The 12367-nt window shown below is 39.5% G+C and overlaps 1 protein-coding gene across 1 annotated transcript in view; it reads left to right on the plus strand.

Moving 5' to 3' along the window:
- Nucleotides 1-2387: 2387 nt before the first annotated feature.
- RAB26 (RAB26, member RAS oncogene family) overlaps nucleotides 2388-12367 on the plus strand; it is a 303737-nt gene continuing 293757 nt past the window's right edge. Inside the window, exon 1 of the mRNA XM_056537152.1 lies at nucleotides 2388-3682. Coding sequence (XP_056393127.1) covers nucleotides 3503-3682 — 180 coding nt within the window. The 5' untranslated portion in view covers nucleotides 2388-3502. The remainder of the gene's footprint in view (nucleotides 3683-12367) is intronic.

The following is a 12367-nucleotide window of genomic DNA, read 5'->3' on the forward strand; positions in this document are numbered from 1 at the left end:
CTGCTATATATATAGACCCCAGACCAGATCCCTGCTGTATATACAGACCCCAGACCAGATCCCTGGTATATATACAGACCCCAGACCAGATCCCTGCTGTATATATAGACCCCAGACCAGATCCTTGCTATATATACAGACCCAGACCAGATTCCTGCTATATATATAGACCCCAGACCAGATCCCTGCTGTATATACAGACCCCCAGACCAGATCCCTGGTATATATACAGACCCCAGACCAGATCCCTGCTGTATATACAGACCCCAGACCAGATCCCTGCTGTATATACAGATCCCAGACCAGATCCCTGCTGTATATACAGACCCCAGACCAGATCCCTGGTATATATACAGACCCCAGACTAGACCAACCCATTATACAGAATCTAGACCAGACTCCACCCCATATAAAGACTGCAGACCAGATCCCTGCTGTATATACAGACCACAGATCAGATCCCTGCTATATATACAGACCCAGACCAGATCCCTGCTATATATATAGACCCCAGACCAGATCCCTGCTGTATATACAGACCCCAGACCAGATCCCTGGTATATATACAGATCCCAGACCAGATCCCTGCTGTATATACAGACCCCAGACCAGATCCCTGCTGTATATACAGATCCCAGACCAGATCCCTTCTGTATATACAGACCCCAGACCAGATCCCTGCTGTATATACAGACTCCAGACCAGATCCCTGCTGTATATACAGACCCCAGACCAGATCCCTGCTGTATATACAGACCCCAGACTAGACCAGCCCATTATACAAAATATAGACCAGACTACCCCCCACCCCCATATACAGACCGCAGATCAGATCCCTCTTGTATATACAGACCCAAGATCAGATTCCTGATATATATATATATATATATATATATATATATATATATATACACACACAGACCCCAGATCCCGACTGTATATACAAACCCCAGATCAGACTGAGGGATGAGGGAATGACAGGAGGAGGTGAGGGAGGAACAGAATGAGGGAATGACAGGAGGAGATGAGGGAGGGACAGAATGAGGGAAGAATGACAGGAGGAGGAGAGGGAGGGACAGGAGGAGGTGAAAGAGTGACAGGAGGGAATGACAGGAGGAGGTGAGGGAGGGACAGGAGGGGATGAGGGAATGACAGGAGGAGGTGAGGGAGGGACAGAAAAAGGTGAGAAAAGGACAGAAGGAGGGGAGGGGCAGAGGAAGATGACCGAGTGACAGGAACAGATGACGGAGTGACAGGAGTAGATTACAGAATGACAGGAGGAGGTGAGGGAGGGACAGGAGGAGCCTTACATATGACACAGACGTGTTTGCATTGGAAAGGATCAAGCAGCAACATCTGCCCTGGTTAATTTACATAGCCCCGCCCCGCCCGCGCTCATAGGCTGAACCAATTCCCTTTCCATTTTGTTGTCAATGCCCGACAGCGGTGATTGGTCGTCTCACATGTCAATCAGCTCGGCGCCCCGCCCTCTTCCAAAGGCTGATACCGGTGTCTGAGAGGTGAGAGGAAGCGGCGGACTGAGGCTGAAGCATCCCGGGACCGGGACCGAGAACAGGCGTAACGGGAGGAGAACCGGGCGGAGGAGGCGGCTGGATTATTGCTCAGTATTGGGGGGCAGTGCGGGGGGCTGGGGGAAAGTTACAGAATGTCATGAGTATTAGGGTGTAAATGACAGACGGGGACGGGGGCGCTAGGACCCTGTTGCATTAGACGCGTGCTGTACTAAACTTTAGGGTGCAGAATATATTAGGGTGCAGAATATATTAGGGTGCAGAATATATTTGGGTGCAGAATATATTAGGGTGCAGAATATATTAGGGCGCAGAATATATTAGGGTGCAGAATATATTAGGGTGCAGAATATATTAGGGCGCAGAATATATTAGGGTGCAGAATATATTTGGGTGCAGAATATATTAGGGTGCAGAATATATTAGGGTGCAGAATATATTAGGGTGCAGAATATATTTGGGTGCAGAATATATTAGGGTGCAGAATATATTTGGGTGCAGGACATATTTGGGTGCAGAATATATTAGGGTGCAGAATATATTAGGGTGCAGAATATATTAGGGCGCAGAACATATTTGAGTGCAGAATATATTAGGGTGCAGAATATATTAGGGCGCAGAACATATTTGGGTGCAGAATATATTAGGGTGCAGAATATATTAGGGCGCAGGACATATTTGGGTGCAGAATATATTAGGGTGCAGAATATATTAGGGTGCAGAATATATTAGGGCGCAGAACATATTTGGGTGCAGAATATATTAGGGTGCAGAATATATTAGGGTGCAGAATATATTAGGGTGCAGAATATATTAGGGCCCAGAACATATTTGAGTGCAGAATATATTTGGGTGCAGAATATATTAGGGCCCAGAACATATTTGAGTGCAGAATATATTAGGGTGCAGAATATATTAGGGTGCAGAATATATTAGGGCCCAGAACATATTTGAGTGCAGAATATATTAGGGTGCAGAATATATTAGGGTGCAGAATATATTAGGGCCCAGAACATATTTGAGTGCAGAATATATTTGGGTGCAGAATATATTAGGGTGCAGGCTGTAGTGTGACCCTGTGCATTAGGGTGCAGTCTGTATTATATATGAGGGTGCACATTCTATTAGGGACAATCTACATTATTCTTAACCTATTTCATTCGGGTGCACATCATATTAGGGTGCACATCATATTAGGGTGCACATCATATTAGGGTGCATGAAATAATACATTTGGGGTATACACTATATTACTGTTCAGGTTACTATGTGGTATTATAGGGTACATGCTATCGTACATTTGGGGTGCAGACTACATTAGGGTGCAGCATGTTATATACCTTGCTGCATTAGGGTGCACACTGTATTAGGAAACACTCTATATTATAACTCCCTGCATATTAAGGTGCAGCTTATATGTCCCAGTATTTAAAGGGGATGGTGTAACTTGGGGTGAGTTCTCAGGATACACAGAGAGCGCAGCAGATAAGAGACATCCAGAGAGAACGCTAGGAGCTGGAGCAGACTACAGAGATCTAAGAGACATCACAGAGAACAGGAGAGAGACAGGAGCCAAGGAAGGGGTGCAGCAGGGGCCGCAGAGGTTACACAGCAGTATACAGGCAGCAGCAGTATACAGGCAGCAGCAGTATACAGGGTAGGAGGGCTACAAGTTCACCATCTCTGCCACTACATGGAAGAAGGACTGTAAAACCAAGGACGCACACAAACCAGGACTCAGATCAAAGGGTTAATTTTTGGCGGAGTTTTCCTGTTACATAGAGTTTTTTGCATCTAGAAGACTTGGTGAGCGCACAAGACTGAATCAGAAGCCAGAGGTAGTAGTCCAGTAATCCTCAACATCCTCCGAGACAACTAAAGAAGCTGAGTAGTCCAGGAGCGGCCGCCATCTGAGGGACTCTGGCTGTAAGTGACCCCTCCCATAGTCAGTGACTCCGGACAGTCACAATATGTCCAGGAAGAAGAGCCAGAAGAGCAAAGGGGGCAGCAGCAGCTCCCCAGCCTCCTGCAGTGTGCCCCCCGCCAAGGAGAATGGTAAGGTGGGCACCGACATCCACAGCAATGGCATGGTCATGTCCGGGCGCCCGTCCCTCAGCAACAGTGGAGAGTTCTACGACATCGCCTTTAAGGTGAGACCTCAGGTATTTCTCATAGTGTCTTACAGACTGTTTAATCACGTGAGTGTGGTACGGACAGATCCCACGGAAAGTATAGAGAGCATAGAGCGTTTTATGGCATCCTTTGCGTTTTTTCTTCAAAAGGTGTTTTATATCTATCTGTCTCATATCTATCTATCTATCTCATATCTATCTATCTATCTCATATCTATCTATCTCATATATATCTATCTCATATCTATCTATCTCATATCTATCTATCTCATATCTATCTATCTCATATCTATCTATCTCATATCTATCTATCTCATATCTATCTCATATCTATCTATCTATCTGTCTCATATCTATCTATTTCATATCTATCTCATATCTATCTATCTCTTATCTATTTCATATCTATCTATCTCATATCTATCTATCTCATATTGATCTCATATTGATCTCATATCTATCTCATTACTATCACATATCTATCTATCTATCTATCTCATATCTATCTATCTCATATCTATCTCATATCTATCTATCTATCTCATATCTATCTATCACATATCTATATCATATTTATCTATCTCATATCTATCTATCTAATATCTATCTCATATTTATCTATATCATATCTATCTATCTCACATCTCTCTCATATCCATCTATCTCATATCTATTTATCTCATATCTATCTATCTATATCATATCTATCTCATATCTATCTATCTATCTCATATCTATCTATCTCATATCTATCTATCTATATCATATCTATCTATCTATCTATCTCATATCTATCTATCTATATCATATCTATCTATCTATCTATCTATCTCATATCTATCTATCTATCTATCTCATATCTATCTATCTCATATCTATCTATCTATCTCATATCTATCTCATATCTATCTATCTCATATCTATCTATATCATATCTATCTATCTATCTATCTCATATCTATCTATCTATATCATATCTATCTATCTATCTATCTCATATCTATCTATCTATATCATATCTATCTATCTATCTATCTATCTCATATCTATCTATCTATCTATCTCATATCTATCTATCTCATATCTATCTATCTATCTCATATCTATCTCATATCTATCTATCTCATATCTATCTATATCATATCTATCTATCTATCTATCTATCTCATATCTATCTATCTATCTCATATCTATCTATCTATCTATCTATCTATCTATCTATCTCATATCTATCTCATATCTATCTATCTATCTTTCCATTATCTTTCTATTTCCATCATCAATGTCAGTGTTTCCCAACCAGGGTGCCTCCAGCTGTTGCAAAACTACAACTCCCAGCATGCCCGGACAGCCTTTGGCTGGTTGGGAAACACTGATCTATGTCCATCCGTCCGTCTCTTATCCCCTAATGACATAAGTATCTCTATAATACAGTATTCCGGGCAGCACCTTCTTATGGCCACCTACATCTGGATACATAGTGTTGTACAATAGCAGCCGCTTTAATCTCTTGTACATTGTGATGTATGGCCGCGGCTCCATTATTACTAATGATTCCTGAGATCCCTCCATAATATACGGCCGTCATTTCCAATGTAATCCAGTGTAATCCTGACCTTTGGGAATGTCATCATTTATAGGATAGATTTCATTCACGGCCGGATACCTCCTCGGATGGGCGCTCTTGATCGAAGCCGGCGTCCAGATGGGCGGTCAGAAAGGGTCTACAGGGGCCCATGTTGTCTCAGGGATTATTCCACCATATAGTGTGACAGTGACTTACCGACAGGAGGTTTTACTATGAGGCTTATGAATTCAATAGGGAGAAGAACGGAAAGTCTACAGTGTGTGGAGAAGACATTTGGAAGAATCACATGAAAAGCGTCTTGAATTGTAGTTTGGTGACTGCTTAAAGGGGTACTCCGGTGGAAAACGTTCCTTTTTAAATCAACTGGTGCCAGAAAGTTAAACAGATTTGTAAATTACTTTTATAAAAAAAATCTTAATCCTTCCAGTACTTATTAGCTGCTGAATACTACAGAGGAAGTTCTTTTTGGAACACAGAGCTCTCTGCTGACATCATGACCACAGTGCTCTCTGCTGACATCTCTGTCCATTTTAGGAACTGTCCAGAGCAGCATATGTTTTCTACGGGGATTTTCTCCTACTCTGGACAGTTCTTAAAATGGACAGAGATGTCAGCAGAGAGCACTGTGTTCCAAAAAGAAAAGCATTTCCTCTGTAGTATTCAGCAGCTAATAAGTACTGGAAGGATTAAGATTTTTTAATAGAAGTAATTTACAAATCTCTTTGACTTTCTGGCGCCAGTTGATTTGAAAACATTTGTTTTCCCCTTGTTTGCACCGGAGTTTCCCTTTAAAGAAATGCTCTTGCTATAGGGTTTTAACCCCCCCTCTCCTGTTGTACATACACCATTTCAAAAGCATGTTAGGTGCTGTCCATTTGAAGATTTTGGAGAATATATACTTATTTGTAAGTATCAGAACTTCATTGGGACACATAGATTGACGTAACCAGACTTTTATTGGTTAGATGTAGTGTAAAAAGCGTAGACATTTCATTTAGTTCTGCCTTCTTTACATCTAGTGGGAGATTAGCTCCGTAGAACCAGTCAAATAGTGGCAAAATAGAGGAAATAGATGATTAACAGGGCTTCTCCTCTCTTTATTGTTCGTAAGAAAACAAATAAAGCCTAAAACACGAAAATAGATCCTGCTTGTTTAGCGCTAACTATGCAGATTTCTTTTCCACCGAAGTACCCCTTTAAAGAGTACCTGTCACCGAATAAACTTTTCTAAACTACCTCAGGCTATGTTCCCTAACTACTCCTAACACCCCTCCAGCCATAAAAATTTCAGAGATTTAAAAAGCTGTGTATCATATCTTTCTTCTTGCTCACATAGTGCAATCTCCCAGCAGGGATGACATCACTGAAGCCTGCTGGGGGACCACTTCCGCCCTCACATGGTTACAGGGCTGTGATGAATAGAAGACCTCAGGCTCTGTGCATGCTTCAGTCTGTGTTGCTATCAGTGAGGCTCTCCCGCAGCTTTCAGTCTGTGCAGCTTTCTGTGAGAATCTGTGGAGCTTTCACTTTCTGTGCAGCTGTCAATCAAGCTCAGTGCAGAGAAGCACTTCCTGAGTTTGGTCTCCTGCCAGGCCTGGAGGAGACCAAACTCACTGTATTAATTGTGGCATATTACATTTTCAAATATATTTCTGTCGATAATTTTAAAAGCAAGTGAATGGGAAAATGTCTGCCAATTACACAAGGAACACTATATTAAAAAGTTTTATTTGGTGACAGGTACTCTTTAAGAGCCTCAGGTTCCTTGTTAGCCCAGACTATTACAGTACATCATATATATCATCAGTCCTGTGAGAGAGAACACTTGGATCTATCTATCTATCTCATATCTATCTCATATCTATCTCATATCTATCTATCTATCTCATATCTATCTATCTATCTCATATCTATCTATCTATCTATCTATCTCTGTCATATCTATATATCTATCTCATATCTATCTATCTCATATCTATCTATCTCATATCTATCTATCTCATATCTATCTATCTCATATCTATCTATCTATCTCTGTCATATCTATATATCTATCTCATATCTATCTATCTCATATCTATCTATCTCATATCTATCTCATATCTATCTATCTCATATCTATCTATCTATCTCATATCTATCTATCTATCTCTGTCATATCTATATATCTATCTCATATCTATCTATCTCATATCTATCTATCTCATATCTATCTATCTCATATCTATCTCATATCTATCTATCTATCTCATATCTATCTATCTCATATCTATCTATCTATCTATCTCTGTCATATCTATATATCTATCTCATACTATCTATCTCATATCTATCTATCTCATATCTATCTATCTCATATCTATCTATCTCATATCTATCTATCTATCTATCTCTGTCATATCTATATATCTATCTCATATCTATCTATCTCATATCAATCTATCTATCTCATATCTATCTATCTCATATCTATCTATCTATGTCATATCTATATATCTATCGCATATCTATCTATCTCATATCTATCTATCTATCTCATATCTATCTATCTATCTATCTTATATCTCATATCTATCTATCTCATATCTATCTATCTCATATCTATCTATCTATCTATCTATCTCTGTCATATCTATATATCTATCTCATATCTATCTATCTCATATCAATCTATCTATCTCATATCTATCTATCTCATATCTATCTATCTATGTCATATCTATATATCTATCGCATATCTATCTATGTCATATCTATCTATCTATCTCATATCTATCTATCTATCTATCTTATATCTCATATCTATCTATCTCATATCTATCTATCTATGTCATATCTATATATCTACCGCATATCTATCTATCTCATATCTATCTATCTATGTCATATCTATCTATCTATCTCATATCTATCTATCTATCTATCTATCTATCTTATATATCATATCTATCTATCTATCTCATATTTATCTATCTATGTCATATCTATATATCTCATATCTATCTATCTCATATCTATCTATCTATCTCATATCTATATATCTATCTCATATCTATCTATCTCATATCTATCTATCTATTTAATACCCTGTAGATACAACTTGAGCAGCTGTCACCTCTGCCAAATGTTTCCTATACCTACAACTAAGCTTTGCAAAACCTTGAAGAGGAATTGTGGCCATTTTTGCAGTGTCTCGGTCCCTCAGTATTTTTGGGTAGTTTGTGTGCGGCGCCTTTTTCAGGTCATGCCCTCCAGCATCTCCATTGGGTTAAGATTAGGACTCTTGGGTTATTCTAAGACACACATCTTCTTGAACCTTTCTTTAGTTGATTTACTTGTGTTTTTTGGGTTACTATCTGTGGTGGTGGACGTCTTACATTCTCCTGTCGAAAGGTTTTGATACTGCATTGTAATAAATAGTTTTCTCGATGATCACAAGGCGTCCAGGCAGCAAAATATTTTAAAACTATGATGCACTGTGGATGTTTACTCCATGAGCTAAATTAGAAACAAGAACAGTAATACTGTCTGTGTGCTACTAGTTTATCTAGATTGTATGTGTCTATAATTGTGACTTAGATAACATTCAGACAATGTTTTATAAGTAATTAATGCAGAACCCCAGGTAATTTCTAAGGGTTCACTTACATTTTCTCCCTGCATTGTGGATGTTTACCCAATAAAAGACATGGAAAGTACAACTGTATATGTTATTAGGTATATTATATAGATCTATAACTGTGGGCATGTTTACTTACTATCAGTCAACAATGTATTAGTAATCGATGCAGAAAGCCAAGTCATTTTAAAGGAAACACTTGCTTTTTCTCCCTACACTGTTGATGTTTACCCAATAAAAGACATGAATAGTACAAATGTATATGTTATAATTTAGATTCTATTGGTCTAAAAGTGTGACTTAGTCAATCAGACCACACTGTATTAGTAATCAATGCAGAAATCCAGGTCAGTGTAAAGGGATCACTTGCTTTTTCTCCCTGCTTTGTGAAGGTTTACCCAATAAACGAGACAAACTGTAAAACTGTATATGTTATTAGTTAGATTGCAGTGCTCTATAATTGTGACTTTGATAACAATCAGACCACATTGTATTACTAATAGATTCCAGGGCTCACATACTTTTTTTTTTTTGCATTTATCTATCCACTAATTCTAGGGCCATAGCAAGATCTAAAGCGGAGTCCATATTCGCTTACATGCATTCGTCCGTCAGGATAGATCCTTTTAAGATGAGTGTGTAAGGACGTGTTCCCCAACCAGTGTGCCTCCAGCTGTTGTAGAACTACAAATCCCAGCATGCCTGGACAGCCATAGGCTGTCCAGGCATGCTGGGAGTTGTAGTTCTGCAATAGTTGAAGCCCAACTGGTCAGGGACCACTGGTGTAAGGGAAAAACTTTTTTTTATATCAACTGGCTCCAGAAAGTTAACCAGATTTCTAAATGACTTCTATTAAAAAATCTTTATCCTTCCAATAATTATCAGCTGCTGAAGTTGAGTTGTTCTTTTCTGTCTGACAACAGTGCTCTCTGCTGACATCTCTGCTTGTCTGGTGAACTGCACAGAGTAGAAGAGGTTTGCTATGGGGATTTGCTTCTTCTCCGGACAGTTCCCGAGACAGATGTCATCAGAGAGCACTTAGACAGAAAAGAACAACTCAACTTCAGTAGCTCATAAGTACTGAAAGGATTAAAATATTTTAATAGAAGTAATTTACAAATCTGTTTAACTTTCTGGAGCCAGTTGATATATATAAAAAAAAGTTTTTTCCCGGATAACCCCTTTAATAGGCAGATTTCGATTGTGTCAACTGCAATAAGCCGAATTATCCAGATTGATGAATCATTTCATTAGATGCGGCCTCCGTAGATCTGATAAGTCCCTCACTTACCGATCCGGCGTCGCCTTCCGCGGCAGAATTAGACGATAATTTAGTCAGCACTCGCATTTTTATCTCCTGAAAAACTTTTGAAGCTGAAGTGGGGGCTGAGGACCCTTTTATATCCTATGGAGTTTTTTTATTTTTTTTTTTCATATACGTTTGTCAGAGATGGAAAGAATTATCGCACCATCGCGAAAAAAAAAAAAAAAAAAGCTTTTCTGGAACATTAAACGCTGTTGGGATTTAAGTAGAAAAAAAAAAAAAGAGAATGAGAGAGAGAGACGGTTCTTTGAATACAAAATAGTTTTCTTCATTGAACGACAGAAAAGAATGATGTCAGACAGAATTTTTGAGAAAATCTCATTATTTTTATTTTAAGGCTGAAAACATTTGTAGCCCAAGGGGAGCCGGAACAGCCGTCCATGAAATATGTTCCTGGCCCCGGTGGCATGAAGAACCTGGAGTATAAAGAAAAAAGAAGAAGTTTTGTTGCATTTTTAATGGAAAACATTATGAAGTTTTGCGCAGAGCCCAATAGGTTAGGTTCACGCGGCCATTGGGCTCCGAACCATTCTGGGCCTGATCGACTCCTTTTTTTTTTTTTTTTTTGTGCCTAACAGGCCCAGGACGGCTCGGAGCACAGATGACACCACTGTGTCCCAAGGAATCCCAGTGACTTGTATGAGATCTGTCGGGGACCGGGTATTTTTGGGTTGAGCAGATAAAAAAAAATAGGGCACTCTAGTGGAAAACAATATTTTTTTTAATCAACTGGTGCCAGAAAGTTAAAGGGGTATTCCAGGAAAAAACTTTTTTTTATATATCAACTGGCTCCAGAAAGTTAAACAGATTTGTAAATTACTTTTATTAAAAAATCTTAATCCTTTCAGTACTTATGAGCTTCTGAAGTTAAGGTTGTTCTTTTCTGTCTAAGTCCTCTCTGATGACACGTGTCTCGGGAACCTCCCAGTTTAGAAGCAAATCCCCACAGCAAACCTCTTCTAAACTGGACAGTTCCCGAGACGCGTGTCATCAGAGAGCACTTAGACAGAAAAGAACAACCTTAACTTCAGAAGCTCATAAGTACTGAAAGGATTAAGATTTTTTAATAGAAGTAATTTACAAATCTGTTTAACTTTCTGGAGCCAGTTGATATATATAAAAAAAAGTTTTTTCCTGGAATACCCCTTTAAACAGATTTGTAAATGACTTCTATATAAACATCTTAATCCTTCCAGTACTTATCAGCTGCTGTATGCTCTCTGCTGACACCTCTGTCCGTATCTGGAACTGTGAAGTTTGCTATAGGGATTTGCTTGTACTTTGGACAGTTCCTGACATGGACAGAGGTGTCAGCAGAGAGCACTGTGGTCAGACAGAAAGGAACTCCAGAAAGAAATACAACTTCCTGTGGATCACATTGTAGAAAATATGATACAGTGATCCCTCAACATACAATGTTTTTTCTGGACCATCGTAACTTGAAACCAGACTCAACATACAATGTACAGACAGTGCAGATCTGTGAAACGTGTCACAACTGGAGGAACTGACCAATCACAATGGGCATTTTACTGGTAAATCACCTGTATTACTGAAGTGCATGCACTGACTGGTGTCTGGTAGCGCCCCTACAGTACAGGGAGGTATTACATGTTCTGTACTCTTTACCTGTATTACTGAAGTGTATGCACTGACTGGTGTCTGGTAGCGCCCCCTACAGTACAGGGAGGTATTACATGTTCTGTACTACTCTTTACCTGTATTACTGAAGTGTATGCACTGACTGGTGTCTGGTAGCGCCCCCTACAGTACAGGGAGGTATTACATGTTCTGTACTACTCTTTACCTGTATTACTGAAGTGTATGCACTGACTGGTGTCTGGTAGCGCCCCCTACAGTACAGGGGGGTATTACATGTTCTGTACTCTTTACCTGTATTACTGAAGTGTATGCACTGACTGGTGTCTGGTAGCACCCCCTACAGTACAGGGAGGTATTACATATTCTGTACTCTTTACCTGTATTAATGAAGTGCATGCACTTACCGGCTGTCTGGTAGCGCCCCCTACAGTACAGGGAGGTATTACATGTTCTGTACTACTCTTTACCTGTATTACTGAAGTGTATGCACTGACTGGTGTCTGGTAGCGCCCCCTACAGTACAGGGAGGTATTACATGTTCTGTACTACTCTTTACCTGTTCCAGGGTTA

This window comes from Hyla sarda, chromosome 8 (assembly GCF_029499605.1).
Source record: "Hyla sarda isolate aHylSar1 chromosome 8, aHylSar1.hap1, whole genome shotgun sequence".
Lineage (NCBI taxonomy): Eukaryota > Metazoa > Chordata > Amphibia > Anura > Hylidae > Hyla > Hyla sarda.